This window comes from Nerophis lumbriciformis, linkage group LG05 (genome assembly GCF_033978685.3).
Source record: "Nerophis lumbriciformis linkage group LG05, RoL_Nlum_v2.1, whole genome shotgun sequence".
Classification (NCBI taxonomy): Eukaryota; Metazoa; Chordata; class Actinopteri; order Syngnathiformes; family Syngnathidae; genus Nerophis; species Nerophis lumbriciformis.
The window spans coordinates 48,700,333-48,727,678 of NC_084552.2; the positions used below are offsets into that span (position 1 = coordinate 48,700,333).

General features: G+C 41.0%; 1 protein-coding gene across 1 annotated transcript in view; it reads right to left on the reverse strand.

The window, feature by feature from the left end:
- Positions 1-27,132, reverse strand: part of atp2b1a (ATPase plasma membrane Ca2+ transporting 1a) — a 68,083-nt gene extending 40,951 nt beyond the window's left edge. The window contains 2 exon segments of the mRNA XM_072913284.1: positions 7,206-7,691; positions 27,019-27,132. Of these exon segments, the coding sequence (XP_072769385.1) occupies positions 7,206-7,398 (193 nt within the window). The 5' untranslated portion in view covers positions 7,399-7,691; positions 27,019-27,132.
- Between the last annotated feature and the right edge of the window lie 214 nt (positions 27,133-27,346).

Genomic DNA, 27,346 nt, shown 5'->3' on the forward strand with positions numbered 1-27,346 from the left:
TTTATTATTTTATTAGATAAGTACACTGTATAGGCGAACCCAGGACACTCGGCTACACTGCTAATATGTAGCATCATTTGAAAAGTCACCCACTAGACAATAAAGAGGGCTTACTCCGCACGTTAATATCTCCGTTTGGTGCCACACGTCCACACCATCAAAATGCCGAGGCAAACATTTCCAGATCAACACCGTATGAAAAAAATAGTGATTTTTTTTTGTTGTGATTTCCTTCTCTGCATGAAGGTTAAAAGTAGCATATATTAATGCAGTATGAAGAATAATGTTTTAATGTAGACACATAGAATCATCATACTGCTGTGATTATATGCATCAAGTGTTCATTCAAGGCTAAGGCAAAATATCGAGATATATATCGTGTATCGCGATATGGCCTTAAAATATCGCGATAATCAAAAGGCAATATCGCCCAGCCCTAATTGCATAGTTTGCATTTTTTGCTTGTCTGCTTTCAGCGGTAAGAACTAGGCCCCCATGCGTACTCAGATAGTTCACAGCCGCCATGTTGGTTGGATGGTGCTGTCCGTTCAAAAGTCATGTAACTGAATACAACCTATACTACTCAACCCTACCTGTCCCCTCCTGCTCATTAACACACTATAAAAGGACCCCTCCTGAAAGAAAGGGGGAGGAATTCACATTATTTTGCGCCATTTTGCACCCAGGGCCAACTATGCAAATTAGACAACCTTGTCCCGCAAACCAGCGTCTCAGATATTATGCAGTCCTGTGGGAAAATATACATAAATTGAGATTGTCTATCAATGACTCGTCCTGGAAAATGTCATTTGAAACCCACCACATAAAATCATAACCAGAACGCATATTTTTCTGAACGTCCGTTAGCGGAAAGTAGTGTAGCAATGAGTCATTGCCAGCAGAGTGACAGGCTGCGGGGTGTAGCCTGCAATAATTGGCCGTTGCAGCTCCCTCGCCATCTCATACCGTCTGCTTTGATTCCTTAAGCCTCTAATGAAAACGCGCTGACAGCTACGACCCGGTTCAATTTTATGCCACATTTTCCCTCTGCGCTGGCGCAATAAATACAAGTGACAGAGCAGTCAACACCTCATCGCCGCGACGGAAACAGAAAATAGGCAGACCTTGGCCGCTCAGATTGAGGGGCCAAGTCAAGCGGCTAATCATTAACCGTTTAATTTGGACGATTGTCCCCGGTTGACCTCGGGCAGGTACTTTCATTTTGGTCACCAGTGACGAGGTCAAGGTTACAATCCGTTGAAATACGGCCGCAGTCCTGCTTTTTGATGTTTCAATATGACTACGTCCAGTACAGCGAGATGATACCCAGATAGCAAGAATAAAAGATGCAGGAGACTGAGGAGAGCGTGGGTATTTTCATGCACTCTGAATGACATTTAGATGCAAGGACTTCCAGTCACATCCTTATAAGGATGCACTTTGCGTTAAAGTGGTCCCTGAAAAAAGAACAAATGTGATAAGCAAAGTAGACTGAAAATATTGTATGGATGGAGTTTTGAATTATGTGGCGCTGATAGGAATGTGCGTTTGCAATCTTTCCACTAACTAATCAATTGTGGGAGTAAACAGCCTCTTCTGTGCCTTGTTATTAACCCAATGAGTGAAGCACGAACAAAAAGAAGTGACGGAAGACAGTTTGTAATTTTCATGATTTTTGCTCACTTTTTGTCAATTGGGACATTGACAATTATGCAAACTGTGCAACCCGCCACAAATAGATCACAGTCTTTTGTCACTGCACAGACACCTTTAGAACTAACATCCTGAGCCACAAGAGAGCCAATGTGCTGACAAATCACTTCACTGTGACCGAGGCAAAGAGCAACGTCCAACACAATGAAGCCGATATGTGGACAACAATCCAACCACAGAAACCTCGCAAAAGCACAGAACCGACGGGATCAACTAGCTGAAACCCAAATATTTAAATTTGGTCAACTGAAGACGAGCGAAACAAATACGAGCTCAGTCAGTAATATCAATGAGGAGAGGCCTTGTGCAATGTAATGAGCCTCATTATGCACACCATTCAGGGGATTCCATTAAGGAGTAAAGCTGCTGCTGGTACTCCGAATACTAACACTACACCTCAGTGAACTTTTTGAACATCACAGCTGCACACGATGGTCACTGTTTGACATCTAAGGACATCTCAAGTGCCAGTGCGGAGATGTGGCCGCACTTAGCCTTGCAACACTGTGACCTTGAGCTGTAACATTCTAGATGGTGAGTGACAGTTTGTGTTAAAACACCACATAAAATGTAAGAGTCAGACTAAAAATAGATACTATAGAGGCCAGTCCATGTATAAGTGACAACCTGTTGCCAAGTAGTCAATGCCTTCCTCCACCCTATCCTGATTATGATTGGTGTTGTATATTATGCCAAAATCACAATGTATGGCTGTCAGATTTAGCGCAATAACGAGTTAACACTAATTCCGCCGGCCCACACAGTGGTGGGGAAGCTGCAAGCGAGAGCAAACACAGGACAGAAACGGTAAGAGAAAAGTGCACTTTGAATGGCAATTTTAGCCCCACAAGACCAGTCAGCCCTTCCGACAATAACAAAGTAATCTGCATCTACCACCGTCGCGAGCTGAGCTATCACTGGAGCTAGTCGTGTCCTAAATGCTGGATGCTATCTGCGAGCTGTCTGCCGATGAATAGAACCCTCCCTACCCCTGACAGAAGCAGACCATGCCGGAAAGCCAACAACAAACGACTACAACCGACAAAGTTTCTACAGCAATTGCCAAATGAGTGCCAACACCCCTAATTCTGCAACCCATCAATATTGTGGAATATAAGGGGCCGCCCTAAAATTCGCATGCCCCTACTATAGGCCTGGTCTGATATTACAATATGCTTGACGATATAATGTCCCATAAGTATTGCCGATTGTCATTATTGTCACTGCATTGTTTTGAGACAAAATTAAGCACTAATGTAAACATAATATCAAATAATACAAAATGCAAGTATTCCTTTCAAATGCAATAAACATTTATTTCTTATTAGTTGTTTTACCATTGTAATTAGAAGGTCAAAAACTTTCAAATATCATAAATAAGTAAATAAACAATACAATTAGTTTTAACTCTTAACTTCAGTTTTTTTTGTCTGTTTTGCCATCACTTTCCAACAAATTGGGCACACTCTTGTTCACTTGTTTCAATCCAAGATATTCCCACAAAGGACATTTGGTTTTGCAATTGTATTTTTCCTCCTAATTTTGGTAACCTTGCAGTAATTCTCACTAGCGAGTAGTGCGGCTGTTTGTGCATTCTGAGAATGTAAGCTAGCGGTCATGCCTCAACCCACAGAAACAATGACTGTGGATGACTGACAAGAGGATTCACACTGTTCATTTAATTGTGCTATTGAATAAACGCACTCAGATGCTGAGAGCGACGCATATAAGAAGTGTAAAAAAAAACCATTTTCGATAGAATTGCGATTCTCATTAGTAACGTTTCTTAATAGATTTAAAAAAAATCAAAAATGTATGTTTTTAGATTTTTTTTTAAATCTGTCTTGTAAAGCCACTCAGGCAAATCATATTGTTGATGTACATGTCCATATATGATGCAGAGATTTACTTTACAAAAAGAGAAGATTGAGGTACTTTTTTTGTTGCATTATTTGTATTTGACTTAATTAAATGTTTAGGTAGAATTTTATTAAACAAACCCAGTTTTCTTTTAGGTAACAGACACTTATCACAGCTGTGTATCTATTTTATGGAGGAATGTAGTTAATCATAGAACTGGCACCCAATGTTATTAAAAAGTATTGATTTTGAATTTAAAATAGTTTTGAATAGAGTATCGATTCTGAATCGAATCGTTACCGCCAAGAATCTAATCAAATCGTGCGGTGCCCAAAGATTCATAGCCCTAATAGTGAGCCCTCTCTTTTACACTGTTTTAAAATGAGATACATAAAACACAAACACAAGGACATGGCAATTTATCGATGCCGGCAAAGTTATCTAGTTAATTTTCATTTATTCATCGATGAAATGGTTTATTGACCCATTTATTGGTCGAGACCCCGCCCAGACTGTCATGAAGACTGACAGGGCACTCCGCAGACATGCTTACCCTCCAATTTTTTTTATTGTCAGTATCTTTCTTTTTAAAGTGAACCTGTGTCAGAAGTAGTAAGCCTGTGTAAAAAGAGTACTGTATTGTCCGGACTATAAGGCGCACTTAAAATCTTTATTTTTCCTCAAAACTCCTTATGTACGGAATAATTCAAGTTTTGCTTACCGACCTCAAAGCAATTTTATTTGGTACATGGTGTAATGATAAGTGTGAACAGTAGATGGCAGTCAAACATAAGAGATACGTGTAGACTGCACTATGATGGCAATATGACTCAAGTAAACAACACCAACATTTTTTATGTTCCATTGAAAATATAGAACATTACACACGGCGCTCAAAAATCCATCAAAATGTTTTAGTATGACTTTGGTAAGGTCTGAAGCCACACCGTTTGATTTGCTTCAACATTCGAGTATTATTATGGTGTATGTATAAAGTAAGACATTATCTGGCGTTTTGTTTCGCAATATTATGCAAAAGCAACGTTTCTTACCTTCTGGTACCTGCTGATCTGTATTTGGGATCTGCATAAATCCTGAAAAATTGCGCAGGTCCGCTTTTGTAGTCCGTGACGACACCGTAGTCGATATGATTATTTTTCTCTATCTTCTTGTTATTGGACATTCATTCTCCGCTGTTGCCATTTCTAATATAAAGTAGTGTAAAGTTCTTACTTATATTGTCAGTAAACTTGCCCTGAAAGCGCTAAAACATACCAGTGTAGTGAGTTAACATTATTCACCCACTGAACTTTAGTTATTAGAGTTTCGGTCGGACGTTTTTTCCCGGGACACATTTCGGGTGTTGTTGTTTCCGGATGAGGAGATGCTGCTCCGTTATTGATTTAAGTAAAGTCTGAACGTCATTAAAACAGTTAGCTCCATTTTTTGACACTTCTTCCACTCCCGTCCTTGCACGTTACACCAGTGCAACAAAGATGACGGGGAGAACACGCTGTCGAAGGTGAGCCACGTAAATAAGACCGCCCACAAAACGGCGCACCCGGAAGAGACTGTCAGAAAGCGGCTTGAAGATGATCTGTAAAACATAATCTATGCAACATTTGACCAGCGAACCACCATTACATGTTATGTAGACCACAAGGAAGTGTTTTCAATTTAGAAAAAAAAAATAATAATATAACTCCTTAAATGCGACCTATAATCCGGTGGTGCACCTTATATATGAAAAAAGATCAAAAATAGACCATTCATTGACAGTGCGCCTTATAGTCTGGAGCGCCCCATGGTCCGGAACATATGGTATGTTTGTTTGTGTGACAGATAGTGTGTGAGTGTGTGTCTGTACCAGACTGTGTCCATTTTGTGTTGAGCGGTTTTAAAAAGCACAATGTTTAATAAACATTTGCATAAAGCAAACAAATTGTACAGTTCCAAGTTAATGGTATTTTATTAACTATCTGCGATTGTTAACAATGTTTGTTAAAAATGCAATGATTGTTAAAAATGCAATTAATCGCCTATACATATCAATCTTTTGGACAACTATCATTCTGTGTCATTGCAGTAAGCGTTCTGCATGTAGTATGTATGTATGTATGGAGGAGCTGTTGCAACAGGAAAGTTGACAAAAACTTATTTGGGTGAAGAAAATGAGCTTGGAAATGTGGAGGATTAGGGAAGGATTGGCTTAAGAGGTTTTGAGACGTAACCGTCCAACTAATTAGAAATCCCTTTTCAATTGTCAAGCTCCTGTAATCCCGCAGCAATGACGAATGAGCTCATTGGAGCTGTTAAATATCAAAGCTGGGCACTCGTCGTCGAACGCGCTCGCCGCTCGGGATGTTTGGCAGCGCGGGGGCGAGGTGAAGCGAGTGCGCGCCTCGGTTTGTGTCACTCATGTTACAAAGCATGACAAGACTCTTTAAGCGCCGCCCGCCCCCAACATGACACGGTCTCATACGTGTTAGAACAACTCACGCCTCTTCCAACAGACTCAGCCATTCCTCCTCGCGGCTGCCACCATCGCGCACGGGCAGAAGAGCAGGAGATGGCACAGTGCGCCTCGCACACTCATGTCGTTGAGGTAACCAGAGGTGATTCGTGCTGCCATGCAGTGGTGTATTTACGGCATTCCCTCTGGCGAGATGGAGCCGAGGGGAATTTTTTTTCTCCCCTCCTCGCTCTGAGACTCTGCATACAGAGGACTCTTGCTGCGACAGTGAATATGCGGTGCCGTTTTAATCTGGGATCAAACTGAAAATCCTCTCCCTTAAGAGTTCAGTCAAGGTCATACTGGCGATTAGGCACTAGACTGTCTATGGAGAGATGCTGAAACACGGAGTAGCACACGAGTAGCAGGAATAAAAGGAAGTTGGTGTTGTCAACCAATAGAGCTCTAATGTCGCCAAATAAACACCCGGCTGGTGAACAACATGGTGATGACAGACTAATTCAGGATCGCCTTCCTCGAATATGAACTCACTCCTTCCACTACACGGTTGGGTCATGACTTGGGGACCTAAAAGCCTCCTGTTTTGCTGGCCCAAAAGTGGGACATCAACCTGGCTGAGGCCTGGTGCTGTGCCCAGGCGGACAGCTGGTCTGTCTAAGATGCCCACACCAGAGACCCAGAGGTGAAACAGGAGAGAGGGAGGGTACAAGGGGGAATTGGACAGGCCCTGTCTAACATATAAATAAATGATAAATGGGTTGTAATTGTATAGCGCTTTTCTACCTTCAAGGTACTCAAAGCGCTTTGACACTACTTCCACATTTACCTTTTCACACACACATTCACACACTGATGGAGGGAGCTGCCATGCAAGGCGCTAACCAGCACCCATCAGGAGCAAGGGTGAAGTGTCTTGCTCAGGACACAACGAGGTTGGTACTAGGTGGGGATTGAACCAGGGACCCTTGGGTTGCGCACAGCCACTCTTCCACTGCGCCACGCCGTCCCTCAAATATGAGTTTTCCAAGGAAGTGATGTCAAGGTGTCCGGTGATATGTGCAACATGGCTTATGACACGCCTTCTAAACTATGAGCACACCACATTAGCACTCGGTCAACAAAACATCAGCTTGGAAGCACTAAACTAAGGTTACTTTACCATCTGTAGGTGAGGTTTTTAGCCGGTTGCAGAATCCTTGAACGTCCCCGTATGATTCTCCAATTTTGTTTATCCCCTCAGTGCCTCGCAGTTCCATGAGGGCGCGCAGTTCTTTGAGCGTGCAGCCAAACTCTCCATCATGGTTGGCCTCCGCTACGGAGTTCTTCACCCCGCTGTAAGAGTTGTTTGCCATTGTCCCCGCTAGCTCTCCACGTTAATGCAAAGCTTTGAGGTAACGGAAGGGGTAAAAAAGAATATATATAAAAATAAGTGTCCTGGAAAAGTTTAAATCCTCACGAGCGTGCACACAGAGGTAGCGCCCATAAAAAAGGCGACAAGGCCATCAGAGGCAGCTGGAGTCATGTGGCAGCGGGTCGAAGGGCAGCGTTTCTACAAAACCAGCCATTTCCATTGGAGCGCTGAGTCTTCCTGGCCTTTCATGGCGTTGGAGAACTCAGAGAGCCAGAGATCACCATGCAGTCAGATCTAGAACGAGAAGAGCAATTATACTGTCAGCAGGCACCAAAGTAAACAGGATTCCACCAAAGAAGAAACCATTAAAATTTGATGCTCGGACAAAAAGTCCCACGTGTGTTTTCAGAGGCAGCAGTGAATTCTGCTAATGCGGACGAGCATTCACGCAGACGTGTTCTGTCATGCACGTACAGGTACATAGGTCGCTCTCTGGGAACAAAATTCCCTTCTCTGCAGTTACACGGGCGGTGAGCTGGGACTCGCTGAATGATTACTTCAGGAAAAGCCTCGCGTCAAATCTAATTAAGACTATCTGCGGCATCGGGGAGCTCCGCAGCGCTCAACGCCAGTAGCCCATTGTAACCAGCGGCTGGCGCCCATTCAGCCTCAATATGACACAACTGGGATAGTTCATTCAGAGTTGGCTGGATCTGAACTCATTTATAGATTCCTGAACAGACAAGAGGACATTAACAATGCTCATCTAAAAAGGTCAGCATCTCTGTGGGACGGGGCTCCTCAAAGCTGTTAAGTTAGAAAAACAAAGAGTAACATCTTCAAATATACAAAACTGGGACACGGATGTTGCACAATAGCGCTTGCTGCATAAAATGAACGCTCGCAGCTTATTCCATTGAGAATCTTGGAAACTATTCTGTCACATATTGGGATTCTACTTGGAGCCATCTGCTATGGAAAAAACAAGACAACATTTATTATTTATTATGCAGCGTAATTGCAGGGCCGCTTGTAATAACAAGGTGGAAGATGGTTGTGTAGAATATGCTTGTGAGCTCAAAAAATACCAATAGGTTTCATCATTATTTCATGCACCTTACATGCAGTCTTGCCTATTTTCCGAGACAAAATTCTCTATGAGAAATGTAGGCATTTGTGAGCTGGCTAAAAATATTTACCAGCCCAAGACTGCAAAGGTAGGTGACACCTACAGTTTATTTGGTTTTCCTTGGTTATTATTGCTGGCTTTAACAATTAATTCTCAGACTGTAAATTCCACAGCATCAACCACCAAAGGCAGCACATTGGTAAGTGTCAATAATGCCTAAGCCTGCTGTGAAGCTTAGACAGGTTTGTCAGCAGGGCACTATTAAAGGTCCACTGTGATGATCAGGTGATTGGCAACACTAAATTGGCCCTAGTGTGTGAATGTGAGTGTGAATGTTGTCTGTCTATCTGTGTTGCCCGTGTAATCGGCTTAGACCGATGCTTTTTTATTTTTTTATTATCAATTATTATTATTATTATTATTTATTTATTTTATTTTTTCTCCACACCCTTCATCCCATTGTTTACCTGTATCTCACCTTTTTTGTAAGGGGCGCCGGAAGTTGGCAGACCCGTCAGCGATCCTGTTCTGTCTCCCTGTAATGTTTGTCTGACCTTGAATGGGATTGTGCTGAAAATTTGAATTTCCCCTCGGGGATTAATAAAGTATTTCTGATTCTGATGAGGTGGCGATTTGTCCACGGTGTACCCCGCTTTCCGCCCGAATGCAGCTGAGATAGGCTCCAGCGACGCCCCGCGACCCCAAAAGGGACAAGCGGTAGAAAACAAAAAAAGATGGATGGATGTGATGATGTTATTGTAACAAAGGGTGGTTCAGACACAGTGCACACCCTCCTTAGAACCAGCATCCTCTGCAGTGGGCATAAAAGGACAAAAAAAGTTTTTTTGTGTAACTCAGACAAAATAATCCACTGCAGAGGACACTGAATCTCAGGGGGTTATGCACTGCATCTAAACAATACATATTTGGGATGTAACGATATGAAAATATCATATGACAGTGGGCATTTTTATCACGTTATTGTTGAATGTAGGCCTGCAACAATTAATAGAATACATCGATTAGAAAATGTTTGATTTATTTTCTGTTGCTTCGAATAATCGTTTAATGAAAATGTATCAAATCTGGACCGCAAAGGATGTCCAAAACTTTGAATATGCAAACATATTTTCTGCACCACCGCTCCAGAAGAGCGCACATGATAGCGACGTGTGTAAAAGCTGTGATCTGTGCACCGGCAAACAGCAGATTGTTTGTTTGTTTTTTGTTTTTTTTTAATTAATACACATTATAAAAGTGCAATTTCATGTTGATGATGTGCATTTATTGTAAAAAAGGAAGGTAATGGTAAGAAGAACATTATGGTATTTCAACCACTTTCCCTACAATATGCACTAAGGCTATAAAGTGAGTACCATAATTAATTAAACAAACAATTGATAGATTTTTGGATTACTACATGTGCTCAAAAATATACACACTTTGAAATCTATTAACCAAGTTTTTTTTGTCTTGTGTTTATGATCGCATTTGAGCAAGCTATTGATTAGTGCGACATTACGCATGTTTATCCTTATACTGGTAATTTTAGTGTCCCTGTTATAAATTTATCACAGTTCCTTTCCTCCCTAGGATGCTAAAGGCACTCAGTGCTGCTGGCGGCTACCCACATGGTGCAAATGGGCCAATCATGAGTAATTAGGCGTTTGGTATCTTGCTCAAGGACACTTAGGGAAAGACTCCCTCTTGAAGCTGAAGATCAAACCAGTAACCATCCAATTAGCAGACAGCCAAAAGCAAAGGAAGGAACAGTAGGCTTTTTGTAGCATTCACTTCAAAAGCTGCACCTCCGCTGGATGCAATTCTTGTTTGCCTTCGGGCCATCATCGCGACACCCCAGCCCCGCGGGGTGATGGGGGACGTGCCAACATTTGCTCCGCTGGGACAGTTTCGGGTTGCCGAGCCGGTCACATGTCACAACTGCGGAAAATCATTGCCATTGGATCTCCGTGCCCGGCAGCTGGCGCGGTTTGGTTGAGTGACAGTGGCCGGGGTTAACTCTTTGCACGCCAACGCCAGGGAGACTTGACTACTCCAAGACATCCGAGGTTGCTACGACACATGCGGGTGGACATCTGCAGAAAGTGGAGACAATTAAAAGTAACTACGGCAAGAATACAATTCATGCTAAAGAAACCCTCTGGCAGTTTGTACACCTCCGTGAGGCAACTACTCCAAGATAGCAATTCTCGGGATCCACTGCAATGAAGCCGCGTACCATGAGGGGTGGTGGTATTTTTAGCTCTTCCCCGGCCTGCCCCTCCCCCCGCCACTAGCCTCGCGTCGAACTGGGTCAGGCCATGCAAATGTAGAGGGTACAAAGCAGAGACACCCGGCTTCTCCTCTCACAGCTGAGAGCTACTTCAGCGCGCACACTGGAAGCCCTACGAGGCTCTCCGACGCTGTCAGGCTGCCAAAAAGCGCACGGAGGCGCATTCAGGTGTCAGCAGTCAGCGCACAGTTTTCATCTTCATCCTCTCCCACTGGGATGATGGGGACATTTGAACAAATCAAACATGCCTATTTTCAGGTAACACCTGTTTAATGGTCAGGGTTTCGTTTATTTGAAAGAATCCAACATATCTGAAGAGAATTAGGAAGAAAAAGAGTGTTTTTAATCCTACCCCTTCTCGATGTGTATGCAGAATTACTGATGGTTTGGTCACTTTCTAAAAATACCTTAGTAAATGATAAATAACCTGGTTCTCAGCACACAGATTCTGTCATATACAGTGATACCTTGGTTTTTGTACGCCCAGTTTTTTGTCCACTGTGTCAGCTTAAGTATGGCCCACGTATTATTCTGCGGACTCGAGTACCCAAACAAAGAATCCCACACGTTGGTGACTCAGTTTATGTGCTCTTTTTCTTAATTTAAGTATAACTGCAAAATTGTCCAACATGGGGCCAAAGAAGTTGCGAGAGCCAGCAATTTCATAATGAACGTGAGAAACACTAATGAATTCCTGAAAAAAACTCAGTCTTACCCTAATTTACGAGCCAATTTCAGTTGCCTCTCTGTCAAATACATCAGCAGCAGCTTCTGTATATTTTCATGGATACATTTCTGCTGTTTAGATATTATTTTAATGTCCTTGGCAGACCTTATCGATTCCTTCTGCTTCGGTAGGTTGAAGACTGGCAGTGCTACGTTCCAACTGCTTCACCAAGATAGCAAAGTACACGTGCTGCCATGTTTTTGATGATTTCTTCCTTCAATTCAATGAATATCATCCACTTCTTCTCACCACTGTCATCAACACTCACTTTCTTCCTTCCCATGCTTGGAAAAACAAAGTTATATCCATCTCCAGCTTGGGATGGTAAGTATGTCCTAAAAACTATGTGGCGATAACGTCTACTGCGATAACCATATATATATCACGATAATTGATTTAGTATATAAATGATGATAAAACCGTTTCAAAACAGGTTACCTGGAATCGTTACTGTCTATATTTGTATCGACCCACTCACCATTCAAGAGCTTCAGCTTGTGGTTAGCAATTAGCATATCCTTCTACGGTATGTAGTGTAGCATGTTCAGCTAGTACTCATCCTCCAGTGATGATACTTGCAAGAAAAGTAGTTTATTTGCCACCATGGAAGTGAGAAGTGGCTTTGCACTGCGGAGGCACATTAGCCGCTAGCAAGAACAGTACATTACTTTGAGGATGTGTTTGCTAGATTGTCGGTGTGAAATTTGTGGGACACAGCTAGAATGTGCCGTCAACATGCATTATTACGATACAACGATAGCATAAAAAGTTCTATCGTCGGACAAATTTATATAGTACATCAACACATCAGTCAGTGAATGTGAATGTCGTTTGTCTATCTGTATTGGCCCTGTGATGAGGTGTAGACGTGTCCAGTGTGCACCCTCTCTTCCACCTGAGTGCAGCTGGAATAGGCTGCAGCCCCCCTGAAACTCCGAGAGGGTCTAGCGTTACAAAATGGATGGATGGATAGTCTATATTGCACAACCCGCGTAAAACCGGATGTTTTCTGCGTATTTTATGGGGTTCATTCTGACATTCGCTACGCCACCTAGTTGTGGGGAAGCTCGCAACTTGAATTTGAACTTGGATTGAATTTGAGCTTAAAGTATAACAATTAGCCGAAAGACAACTTGTATCTGAAAACATTTGTATGTTGAGGTACGACTGTACGAAAAGTGACGTTCGCTCCTCTCTTTTCGCTCATTGATGTATTCAAGTTTTTAATTAAAAGGTAAAAGTGAAGTAATGTTAATTAATCAATGTAATTTTTAATTTATGTATTTCAAATTGTTTTCTGTGTATAAAACTACAATTATTCTCGATAAAATGTGCTTTTTGTCATTATTCAAATTCTTGCACGTTCTCTTTTTGTTTGACTTTTGCATAGATTTAAATGCTTACTTTACAATTTATTAACTATAAGGTGTTAGGTTTATACAACAAAAATAAAATGGACGACGTAATGATAAAAATGCTACATTTGAAGTAAGATCTATTTAAAAATTATGTTAATATGTTTCGTAAATAATAAGCAAATTCTCAGTTTGAATAATTGAGATGTATTTATTTAAAAGCATTTAAGTTCTTCAGACGTTGCACTAAACTTTCAGCATTAATACGATGTCCGGAAGGCATGTACGTGCACGTGTTAAGTGTGAAAACGTTACACTGCTTACAATGTTATGCAGCAGCTGCAGTGTTTTGGCGAGACGGTCTTTCATCAGTGCGGCCTTTGAAGATGAAAAGTGCTTTATGCTTTTTATAACGCGCCGTTTCACGGGGCAGGTCGGAGCCCACAGCCCCCACGCCCGGTCAGACACAGTCTGCCTTTCCATCCGCGGCCTGACCCCGTCATCCCGGAGCGTCATACAACGGGGACACTGTGTACCATTGCCAACATTGTGACACTAGTACGAGTGAGTTGAAGTACAAGGGAATGACAACAAGAACTTGGAAGCTGGCTAAAGAATCAGCTGCACATCAGCTGACATCCACACACCGTGGTGTCATCAAAGTGAACGTTCTTGGGGCAGTGATGTCCGTCCATCCATCCATTCATTCATTCATTCAGGGTCGCGGGGGGGCTGCAGTCTATCCTTGCTGCACTCAGGCGGAAGGCAGACCTTAAAAATACTGCGCTTGTTGGCGTAGTGAATGTCAGTGAACCCCGTACGATCCGACCAAAACATCCAGTCTTACTAGCTGGCATATGCTTGTAGCTAGAGATGGACATAACTTTGTTGTGCCAAGCATGGGGGAGAAATAAAATGAGTGTGAGCGTAGCACTGCAAGTCTGCACCATACTGAAGCAGAATGAGTCGATAACACCAGCCAAGGACGTTAAAATAATATCTAAACAGTGGACATTTATCCATGAAAATATGGAAAAGCAGCTGATTGTGTGTTTAAAAGAGAAGAAACTGGAAGGAGATACAGTAGAAGTCCACTCTCCAAGGTAAATACTGTACACTATTGTTAAATTACTTCATAAAACTATTGTAGTTGTTTGTACTACTTCATACTGTATTGTTTCTTTATACAATAGTTCTTATTCAAAATGTAGTTGTAGTTTTTAAAAACGTGTTACGTGTTAAAATTGTGATGTTTTGGAGTGCCAAACATTGATTAAATAGATTTTGTTTCATTTCAATGGGAGACGCTGTTTCCCAGTACAAGTTTTTGAAGTACGAGCTGCTATACAGAACCAAAGCTCTAAAGTTGAAGTACTACTAGTGTTGTCCTGATACCAATATTTTGGTATTAGGACCAAAATGTATCTTGATACTTTTCCAAATAAAGGGACCACAAAAAAATGTCATAATCGGCTTTTTTTTTTATATTTTAATTTAGGTAGCCAGGGACTGCAGATGGAAATTAGCTATTTAGCTATAATCTGGTGCAGAACATATCTGTCTTTGACCTTAATGTCTCTGTGCATTGTCCCTTCAAATAAAGACTAAACTAAACTATTTTAACAGAAAATATTATGATACATTAAACATGTTTCTTATTGAAATCTGCAATCAAAGAACAGTTTTGGCATTATAACATAATGAACATACTAGACAACTTTTATTTTAGTAGTAAATATGCAAACTGGGTTACAAAGCTATTAATTTAGCAGCTGACGTATGCAGTAACATATTGTGTAATTTTCGATTGTATAATTTAGTCAAAATTATGAGGGACAAGCGATAGAAAATGGATAGATGGATTATTTAATCTACTTGTTTATTTACTGTTAATAACTGCTTACTTTCTGTTTTAACAAGTTCTAGCTAAATTCCTGTTAAAATGTAACCAGCACTTATTTTTCTGTTGTTCGGATACTTTACTTAAGTTTTGGGTGGTACTACAATATAAAAATGACAAAAGATTTTGTGATCATAAAAATGTTGAGGTAATCATTGTAATATGGAATATATACGACTCAGGTAGTTGGTATTGTTACAGTCGATATTTGTATAAATCCACCCATGTGTTTCCATTCAGGGGCGCTAGTTTGCTGTTAGCTATTGTATCCTCCTACGATGTGTAGTGAAGCATGTTTATCCATTCCTCATCCTGCAGGGATGATACATGTAAGAACTGTAATTTATACGGTATGTCACCATGCAGGTGAGAATTAGTGATTTAGAAGTAGATAACACACAGTGGAGATCCTTGCTTGCTTTGTTTTGCGGAGCGGCACTTTAGTCACTACGTTTCCATGCACTAAATTAGATCTGATTTTAAAAATAGTTTGTTTTTTGTATTTTCATGTGAAGTCCCAGTGTCTATGCACACTCTCTAAGGCGGGGGTGCCCATTACGTCGATCGCGAGCTACCGGTCGATCGCGGAGGGTGTGTCAGTGATCGCCAACTAGGCATTGAAAAAATTATCCTAAAAATGAGCGATCAGAAATCTTCACTATGACGTCACTTTGGTCACTTGATTGACATTCACGGCACCCGAGGGTCTTGTGAAATGACGCTGGCTGCTGCGAGCTCAGTGTGAAGGGAAAAAAAGACCGTCAGGGAGGCGAGAAACAGTTTTCATTTCAACCAAACTTCCTGTCAAAAGCCTAAAGACTGACCACATAGTTCCTGTCTTTGCAATAAAAGCGCTGCTCTATCCTGCCTGCGCTAACAAAATAAGAGTCTCAGAAAGTTGGTGCGCACAAGCCGCAAGCCACGGAGTTTGCCTGCCGCCAATGTATTTCTTGTAAAGTGTATAAAAAGGGGTATGGAAGCTGGACAAATAAGATGGCAAAAAGCAACCACTTTCATGTGGTATTGGACAGAAAGGAGAACTTTTTTTCCTCCTCCATTAAAAAATGTGGACATTATCAGCACTACTGTCTATGATTCCAATCAATGCAAGTCATAAGCATCAGGTAATACACCAACTTATATTCGTGTCTTCAGGTGTTAGTTCCGATTTTTCAAATACCGAACACGATTGGATTAAAGGGGAACTGCACTTTTTTGGGGAATTTTGCCTTTCGTTCACAATCATTATGAAAGACATGATGACAGATGGATTTGATCTTTTTAATGCATTCTAAATATTAAATAAACGTACCGGTAAACAAAAGTCCACTTACAGCGGAGCCAATGGGAGCTCCACTATTCCGCCCATAAATTCCGATAAATAACCATTCAAAAAGCGCCAACAATACTTAATTTACGTTGTGTGAAATGAATGTTAACCAAGTATTAGTGATATTATTATTATAAACGCTAAAGCAGACCAACTATTTAGAGCGGCGGATGTGCGTATGTTTACATCATCGAGTAGTCTGTTGCATCCTTGCTCCCTGTAAGTTTATTGTAGATCATAAATCATGCCTCTCACATGAAAAATAAATGGCTGAAAATATAATCCGACAACTTGGGACATTTTGACAGCCATTTCGGACCTGAACTGGCGAGGACGACACGAAAAGCGCTTGTTCCCCTTCGTGCCACCACACCGCCCGACCCCGTTTCTTCGTGAGGAATTCTGAGACATGTTTCCTCTGAATGGGAATATATGAACATCCTAGCAGTACGCATCTTAATGACAGCAGACCTTATACAGTAAGTGGTGTTTAATTATGTTTGTTGGCTCTCAAAGTCTGCAGGGAGCATAAATCAGTGATGAAAAAAAAAAAAAAAAGCAAACGTGATGCGTTTTTGAAATGAATGTGCCACGTATGCTTTAAATGATCAAAACACGTAAACATTAAATGTAGTTATAAATGTGCCCGTGACTACATTACATACATACTTACATAATGTATATAAAACCCTAATGAAGGTGTTTGGGTGTTTTTTAGAGGCTCTATAGGCAGAATTGAACAGCTCCATTGAAAGCGGACTTTTAATCAAATGTATTTTATATTTCAAATATTTTTAAAAAACATCCATCCGTCGTCATGTCTTTTATAACGATTGTAATCGATAGGCAAAATTCCAAAAAAAAGTGCAGTTCCCCTTTCAGGTGTTTCCATTGCTTATTTAGAACCAATGTTTTTGAGAAATCGGACTAATTTAGTGCATGGTTAACATACTGAGTGTTTATAGCTTCACCTTTATCATTAATTTTTAAACCAAAATATGTCCATTCTCCCACTTCTGTCTCCACGCTATTTCTGTGTGTGTGTGTGTTGACTCACATGCGCCACGGCTCATATTACCAGCAATGTCACCATGGACAGGCCTGTACGCTTACCTTTTTCAATAGTAGCACCGGTGCTACTAAATTAAAAAAATTAGTAGCACAGAAAACTAAGCTAACCCATAAAAGGAAATATAGATGACTAAATATCTCCACCATGCCTTGATTTAAAATTTTCGGGATTGATGGGGATGCCAAATACACAAAAAACAGATACCAACAAGTAAGAAAAGTAGGTTTTGCATAATAGGATCCCAAGTTAAGAAAAAGCCTTGAAAAATTATAAGAAAAGTCAAATATAATCTCCAATCTTCTTTTTAAATTTTTTAAATTTTTTTAAATAAAAAAATAAACTTTTTTGCTATGCTCAATTCTTCAGCAAACAAAAACACAAAACAACAAAATGTAAGTAAGGTTCCCTGGTTTAAGAGGACATGTTAAAACATCAACAGCAACATGAAAATAATTGACCTTTAATAATTGTGTTTTATAGGTAAACAGTATTATAGGACATCACACGAAGATTTTAGCTAGGAACACCAACCTGCCAACTGCTTAATGATGCTTTGTGACAGGCTGTGTTCTGAAAACTACTTTTAAAAATGACTTGTGGTTACTCAGTACTTTACCAAAAAAGTAATCGAATTACTAACGGAATTACTCTCTAATAAATGTAATTAATTACTATAGAAAGTAATTAATGCGTCACTTAAAAAAAACTTTAAATATCTGGCATAATGCGGTTGAGATACGTTTTTATATGGGAGCAGTGTGTGCGTCTGTGTGTTTGCCTTTAAAAGGCGGTGCCTGTTGCCTAGTGATTTGTGACGTCAGCGAGTCCATGTTTATGCTGCGTTCCATTTACCTCTGAAGTTGGGAAGTCGGAGCTCGGAATGACGTCACAGCCGAGTTGTGAGCATTCCAGTTATGAGGTGGGAAATCAAGATAGCCACACGCACAGACTATTTTTCACTTGCCTTTTCTGAATACAAACAATTTATGGGAAAATATGAAATCTTACTACAAATTTCAAGCACGGTGGATGGAGAGGAAACACAGATGCTATTGCTAGCATTGTACAGCCTACAAACCATATGAAATAAATGTAGTTTGCACTAAAGTGATTTTACCATAAAAAAACGCCCAACAATACATTGTATATGGCTGATTCACTGCAACAAAAACTAATCAGAAGTGCTAATAACGGATATTATAGAATCGGACATCATTGTTTACATCCAAAGCAATAATCTTTGAAAATAACTTGGGGGGTGGCGAGAATGTTCCCACATTCCGTGTCGGAAATCTGACCTCGAAGGGCGTTCCAATTGAAATACCGACTAGGAACTCTGAAATTCCGACTTCCCAGTTCAAATAGAACACACCGTAGGTCTGAGTCTCACAGGCCTTTTAGTTTGAGCTATGTTGTTAGCTAAGCATGCTAGCAGCAGCAGCTCTTTCGAATCGTTCACTGGTTTGTGTTCCCTCTGCATAATAAATACACCGAATGTGCTTTCAATGTGCAAGTTTGTCACTTCAGTCATTGATTTGTTGTTCAATATTTCCTCTGACCCTCGTAGTTACTAGCGCGCAGTGCAAATTGTGTCAAGTTTTAAGGTGATGTAAAAAAAGATTGTCTTTTACTGACTAAAACCTTGTTTCTTCCATGTTGGAAGACTGAGTGTCTGAGCTACGGGCTCCAGCCTCGCTTCTCTGTGTGCATGGCGCAGGTGGGATGGACACACACAGCTTTTGCTGCTCCCAAAGTGATCAGTGACACTTCTGTGTCAATCACTTGTCCATTTGGTTATGATCAAATGGTGATGCATTTATTTTAGAGGCAAAATGCGATGAAACGGTTGAAATCCTTATTTGCACATGTGCGACAGGTTTTTTTCCCCAAGTCGCACAGTCCATTTGTTTTGACTAAGACTGCAAAATAAGTCACAATTGGACAAAAAATTAGTTGCAAGTGCCAGCAGGTGAGAAACACTATTGAATTCAAGACAGAACTCGTAGCAAAGTACAAACGACTTTGGAGCATGTGTGGCTCTCTCCTGGTGTCCTCCCTCTCAACTCATCGTGGACTTCGCCAACTAAAGCCTCCGTACTCTTTAATGTTCTTTGTATCCATTTAATTTGTGCACAACTAGAATTATTCTCCATAAAATGTGTTTTGTGTGAACATTTTCGGGTGTCTGGAATGAATTAATTGGATTCACGTTATTTCTTAAGAGTACAATTTGGTCTTTGTTGGACCTTCTGGAACGGATTACTAACGACAACCGAGCTACAGTATTGTAATTAATTTTTGTTTCTCTTTATGGTGTTATCGTGTTTGCATTTCTCAGCTCTTTGTGTCGCACAAAGACGGAGGACCAATCACAATAGTTATATCCATCCATCCACCCGTTTTCTACCGCTTGTTCCTTTCGGCATGTCTTTATTTGAAAGGTTATGCCGTAGGTTTTGGCTTTACGCATTATTCTGGAGTCTCCCTCGATTTATTTCATAAAAGGTGATGTTATCATGTATAACTGGAGGGGAGCGATCATGTAACACTGAGATGCCATTATTTAGATTTTTTCCGGAGATTCCTATACAGCTGACGCTCCGGGTCTAGTAAAGTTTTGATTGATACAACTTGTGGCTCATAATGCAAGCATAAAATGTAGCATAAACACGTTGAGCCTGCATATGTCTTACAGTTTACACAGCACACACGTCACTGAAGGTTACTGACATACAAGCTCTCATACGCACATCATGAACTAGATACTGTACAACAAAAAGGTGCTTATTGACAACAAAAATTTTATTTTTGGAACCCGGGGCCGCTCATAAGTTTCTCCAGAGCGCACAAGGCAGCTTTGAGCGAGACTGCGCTGCCATAGAAGCACCCCCCCACACCTAGCCACAGGACAGTGTGTATTTTACACTAAGGGGAAATTAGCAGACGTGTGCTGCTGCTGCTGGCCTGTACAAAATGTAACAAGTCCGGATTACAAATGTAAGTAGGGGACGGCGATCCAAATGTGCAGCGCGGCCAAAAAGTGTCAAATGTTAGGCGGCTGTGCCATAGAAGCACTGTCCAAAACAAGTGCCACAACTACCTACTAATATCCATTGTTCTGTCAGACATGCAGAACCAGCAATGCTGTCAGACTCAAGAGTCAGCAGCAATGATTATGAGAGGCATCAATCTTTTTTTGTGTGTTTTTTGGGGTCAATCTTGAGTGACTGCAACAGCGCAAGTTCTAAGGCCTCAGGCAGAGCGAGACAATGTGTTACTGTTGGTTTACATAAATCATTAAACACGCTCTCTGCTGCTCTTAAGGCTGAAAGAGACAGCGAGCAAAGGAACTTTAGGGGCACCATGATTGAAGAAAATAAGCATAACATTAAATATGGATGATGATGCTGATAATTCATTGCTGAAGTAAATAAAAACATCCTCAACAGTCCTCATCTTAACACATGTGCTTGCGAAATTCTCATTTAACCGTCTTGTTCTAATATCATTGAAACTTTTTTCCACTAATATTTTAAAACATTATGTATTTTCTTGTATTACACATATTTACTTTTTTTTTTATGTACTTTATTTTTATGAAATGACAATGTATCCCTTGTAATGTTACAAGCATATTCTATGTATTAATTCATCATTTATTTGGACAAAATGTATATTACTAAATGTTTATTTACAGTAGTATTTTATCCAAGACAGAAGTTTGCACTTGATTGATCTCAATGTTGGAGATTGTTTATTTGCAGGCAATGTGAAATGCTACATTTTTGTTAACAGAATTATTATTTTCAAGCAGAAGGATTGTTTCCCAAGGAAAGCTTTTAATTTAATTATTTAAAAATTATTCCATAGAAAGTACAATTTATATCTGGCCTAAAAAGAACATTATACAAATTAGAATTTTGCTAAGGGTAAGATGCAGTGTATGCAGTGTCATTTCAAACTACGAGTTGTTGATTAAATAAAAGAAAAACGTTAGAATTTTCTCTGTCATTTGTAGAGGTGGGGGAAAAAAATAAATGTTTATATGCATCGTAATTCGGACATGGACAATTATAGAATCGATTTGTAAATAATCGATTTATTTCTTAAAAACTTCATCATTATAAATATATTAATGATGCATTAATAAGGGTGTAACGGTACGTGTATTTGTATTGAACCGTTTCGGTACGGGGGGTTCGGTTGTGTACCGAACGAGTTTCCACACGGACATATTAAGTAGCGCACCGCACGTTGTGTAAACAATGCACACTGAGGCACAAACACGGCATGCTAGCAACGACCGTGCTACTACAACATGCAAAAGCCAGAGCTGGAAGACCCTCCTGCCTCGATAAGATCTCCCGTTTGGGAACGTTTTGTTTTCGCGGTGCAATACAACAATGGATAACATCGCTTTAACGAAGAAAAAGACGAACAAACACAGCTCCCACCGCATTCCAGCAGCTTCTCCTCGGCGAGTCAGGCAGGGCTAAAGCAATAACAAATGCCGTTGGTGTTTTTATAGCAGCAGATTTAAGACCATATTGCATTAAAAACTAGATTTTGACCCACTTCTATGGTGGAAGAACAATGAGCCCATATATCCACTTACTGCCAAGTTAGCCAGGCACTACCTCGCCATACCTGCTACCTCCGTGCCCAGCGAAAGGGTATTTTCCACAGCTGGAGACATTCTAACTGCAAGCAGGTCTGCTCTTTCTGCAGACAATGTGGATAAACTGATTTTTCTGGCCAAAAACATGAAAATTGAGTGAAAGTCACCAGGGTTAAAGGCTGGGGGGAAAAAAGAAAAGTTAATCTGAGGCTGACTTGACTTGAAACTGTTTAATGTTGCACTTTTTGTATGTAGAAGAAAACTTTTGTCATTTTATATAATCTGAGCAACAACTTGAAGCAGTTTGATGTCGCACTTTATAAGTGGAAATGTTGCACTTTATATGTAGAAAGCTTTTGTTAAGAAACCAATTCTGAGCCTTATCTTATTTAGTTTTTATTTTATATATGATGACTGCATTAACCCTGGCAATCGAACCTGTGTGTATATGTATGTTATTGTTATCCATGACTGCCTGCTGTTGCACTGATCAGCCTAGTGGTGGCTCACATCCATCACACACAGAGCTATTTTAAAGCAATGTTAAAAGGATAAAGCCATTGTTTACAAATGTTGGTAAATAACCAGAAAATGTATATTTTGTTGTTTTCTTACTGTACCGAAAATGAACCGAACCGTGACCTCTAAACCGAGGTACGTACCGAACCGAAATTTTGGTGTACCGTTACACCCATATGCATTAATAATCGATTTGTAATCAAATCGTAGCTCCTAAACCATAATCAAATCATGAGGTGCCTAAAGATTCCCACCTTTAGTCATTTGTATTCAATGGTATCTTTAAAAAGTAGGAGGGAAAAATCTGAAAAAATGGTAAATCTAATTTTTTGTTAAATTGGCTGGGATTTTATTTTTAGACCATATCGCCCAGGCCTACACCAACGTTATCGTAGTACTGTGGTACTTTGGTTTCTGTACATCCAACTTTGACAAAATAATTTGCAAAAATTCATTATAATTCCATGCTTTAGAGACTCAGTTTGCAAAATAAGCCACTGTGAGTTCAATTAAATTTGTGAGTGCCAGCACTTTGATACAGAAGACGAGAAACACTATTAATTACAGGTGACCCAATCTGATATTGATATTGGTCTGATATCAGCAAAAACAAACAAAGGATATTGGGTCCTGCAGCGCATTTAAATGTCCTCCAACGAGCACACAAGGTTGGTCTTTTCAGGTATTTTAGTCAAGTCATTTATAAAAGGTAACCATGGTATGCTACAGGCTACTCGGAGCAAGCAGCTACACAACTTCTACACAACTGCTAAGCACACAATAGCATACAAGGTAGACATTCGTAATAGGTGTCATTCATTGAATAATATTTAGTCTTATACAGCACATTTGTTTAAAATTGCATATTATTTACACATATAAAGTCTCCAAGGAAAAAGTCTATTAGAAAGTATCCAGTAATAAATGTGTCCGCATAATTCAACTTACTGCTATGCCGCCCTACTCATAGGGTGGCATGGCGTAGTGGGTAGAGCAACCGTGCCAGAAACCTGAGGGTTGCAGGTTCGCTCCCCGCCTCTTACCATCCAAAAAATCGCTGCCGTTGTGTCCTTGGGCGGGACACTTCACCCTCTGCCCCCGGTGCCACTCACACCGGTGAATTGAATGATAGGTGGTGGTCGGAGGGGCCGTTGGCGCAAATTGCAGCCACGCTTCCGTCAGTCTACCCCACCAGGTGTGAATGAATGATGGGTTCTACATGTAAAGCGACTTTGGGTACTTAGAAAAGCGCTATATAAATCCCAGGTATTATTATTATTATTATTATTATTACTGCGTCATGAATAGGGTTGTCCCGATACCGGTACCATAATGTATATCGATACTTTTCCAAATAAAGGGAACTACGAATGTCAATACTGGCTTTATTTTAACAGAAAATCTTACACTACATTAAACACTCACAGTCAAAGAACAATTTTACAAGGTTAAAATATAAATTAAAGGCACTGAAATGGCATCGACCCTGAAGGGAACATCTTCCCTGTGCTCCTCGACTACGGTCTGCACCGGAACGAACAGCAGGACAGGTGTAACAACTACATTATTACCTGTCACTTTTTATAACTCCTTGTGAAAATCGGAAAGATTATTACTTAAAGGTTTACCTAAATTTGAAGCAAAGGTGGTAATACTATTCGGCGAGGCGTGTTTTAAAGCAGCTGTTGTAAGTGTAGCGTATGTGAGTGTGTGCTCATTTAAGAATGGCAGTATGTGGGGTGAGTGACGTGAGTAAGTGAGTGGGCAAGTTGGAAGAGGTAGCGCTAGCATGTGCAGGAGTGTTATTAGCATGGTGGTTGTCCAGTTGTGGCCTGTGGAAATTATAAATAAAGTGACCAAGTTGTAACGAATCGGCGGCCTCATCATTCCGGCCTAAGAGCGGAGCCTTACGGACCCGTTGTGAAGTTAAGGGTGTTATCCCCGACAATATATATATATATTCAACGCGATACTGTTGAATATATATCGATCACTTAGTGCAAACGCAGCACAGCCCTTATGTTTAATGTGAATACTGTATCTTAGTAGTTTAGACACTATTATGTTTATACAAGTTTAGATTGGGGTATGACGTTCCTTAATAGGGAAATACGTTGATGCCTCTTGTTTTCATGTTCGCATTTAAGCTAGCTAGCAAGCTAATGCTAGTCATTCCACATTTTTATCAACTTGTGGTTATCAATCATTTCCATCATTTTAATGTAATACTGTAATATTAACCGTTGGGAGTTTAACCACGGTTATTATTATTTTACATTATCATGTGCATGGAGTACAAACGCTCGAACCTGCTGAAACTGATACAAAGACTGACCGCTCTTGCAGCCCTAAAACACCCATGCACATAGCGATTATCAAGGCTGGCAAAGTTATCAAGTTTATTTTCATTCATCGTACGATAAATTGACTTATCGAATACCAGCCCAGGTCTATGTAGCACTGTATTTTATTTTCAGAAAATTACAACATACCCCTTTTAACGTTACACGCATATCCTTGTAAAATTTTACAATCATGTAATGTGAACATTCTTCACGTAAAATGTATTTTATTGTACTACAATTTCCCTGTAAAACGACAACTTTATATTCTCAATACTGCTTTTCTGTACTCTTGGAGTTATTATGAATCCCACATAGCATGCTGCAAACAATTATCGTATTTTTTAACTAGTGTTGTCAAATGATTCAATTTTTTTAAAACAGATTAATCACATTAAATTGCTTTTGTGCATAATTTAAATTAACTTTGAAAAAATACCCCATTATTTTGACACAAATGCATTTCAAAAAGAAACATTTTAAATGCTTAACTTGAATGTGTGTCTTTTTTTAAATCTTTTAAGTACTGTTGGGGTGCGTTTTGAAGTGAAATTTGCCAGCGATAAAGTGAAGTCACTTTTCTAAACATTGCACCGACGTACGCATTGTCCATATAACAACCCTCAGGTAACCATCCATCCATCCATTTTCTACCGCTTATTCCCTTCGGGCTCGCGGGGGCGCTGGAGCCTATCTCAGCTACAATCGGGCGGAAGGCGGGGTACACCCTGGACAAGTCGCCACCTCATTCATCGCAGGGCCAACACATATAGACAGACAACATTCACACTCACATTCACACACTAGGGCCAATTTAGTGTTGCCAATCAACCTATCCCCAGGTGCATGTCTTTGGAGGTGGGAGGAAGCCGGAGTATCCGGAGGGAACCCACGCAGTCACGGGGAGAACATGCAAACTCCACACAGAAAGATATCGAGCCCGGGATTGAACCCAAGACTACTCAGGACCTTCGTATTGTGAGGCAGACGCACTAACCCCTCTCCCACCGTGCTGCCCCCTCAGGTAACCATCGGCGGTTAAGGTAAAGGAACGTGAACGGTCAAAATAAATTGCACGATTAATCTGTGTCTATACATGATTCATGTTATAATGTTTGGTAAACAATTGCGTGAGTTAACCCGTTAAGATTTACAATAGGGTTGTGAAAGTTAAGTTAAAAGCTACACAATGGTGTGCACCTTCGCATGATTATGAAAATGCTTAGCTGTCATCACATTACATAATGCCCCACGATAATTGGACCATTGTACAGTGGCACACCTTGCATCACTGAATGCAAGTCAATTAGCCTCATTGTGTTTATATATTAGGACAATTATGCATTGGCAAAGCATTTGCAAATGGCTGCATGGGAGCAGACGGCGTCCCTGCAGCAGAAGCAACCCTGCACCGTTTAATTGGATAAGCAGTGATCCCTTCATCTCGACACCAAAAAGGGGCTCAGTGGCTGCAGAACCACACGAACCAGCAGGTAACGTGAAGGAATGCAAAAAGCGTTCCAACATCCATCACGGTCACGGGAAGAAGGAATTCCTGCAGACCGAGGCTGCAAGGGATGAGGGTATTTTGGACATTTCCACGTTTAACCAAGGATGGGGGGAAAGGGGGGGTGTTGCAAAAGTCATACTCGGGTTGACACCTCAGGTGGTCGGGGGAACTTGGATCGACAGCGCGGTCTAAACGTGGGGATCACAAGTAGTTAGAATTTAAGACTGAAATAACACCCAATGCAGACAACCAACGACAAGGAGTGTAACCAACGCGTGGGCAACTATGCACTATACTTTCATGTCATTTACCATAAATCATATTTCGCCGGAAATCTTCCTGATCGTTTTAAAAAAAAAAAAAAACTACGCTAGCGTGCACGGTTAGCGTATTAGCTGGCGGGCGTTAGCCTATGTTGATTGAAAAGAACACACAAACCCTGCAACACACAGATTGACAGCTCCGAGGGGGGGTGGGCTCATCCAGGAGCAGAGAAGAAGGGAAAGCAAACGAAGAAGGTGCATCGCAGATTTGGGAGCACGCCGGCTGATGAGCCACCATGGCTGGAAGACGAGCCGCCCAATGCCCGACGTCAGTGTCTTTACCCGGGATAGAGAACGTTAGCCGCGCTAGCTTAATGAAGCTAACCACCAACGGCAGCGACCGAGCGGCGGCTTGCTCGTGTTCGGACATTGCCCGCCAAACGAGAGACTTCACGGCCGGTAGCTTGCCCTCCAAGGCGGCGAACGCAAGCAGCCCGAGGCAGACATGGCCATGTGGTTATGTCGAAGCGGGAAAGGAGGGCAGAATTAGGAGAAATACTTACTGCTTTCTCTGAGGAGCACCCGGAGTCCCTCCAGCCCTCTCTCTCTCTCTCTCTCTCTCCCCCTCACTCTCACAGACTCAGAGGCTCGCTCCCCTGGACTGAGGTACTAGCCCCGCCTGCCGTGACGTCACAGCCACAGCCAAGCGCGTCGCGAGCAGTCAAGAGAGTTGCCCCTCTTTGTCAAGAAAGCTCGCGTTAAAACTGAGGCCACGTGTGAAAAGAATATACTGAATGTAATAATTAAACCTTATGTAATGACGAAAAACATATTTATCTGTTAAAATCATTTCACAAGATGTCGGCCACCCGTGTCGTTATCTGGTTTGTA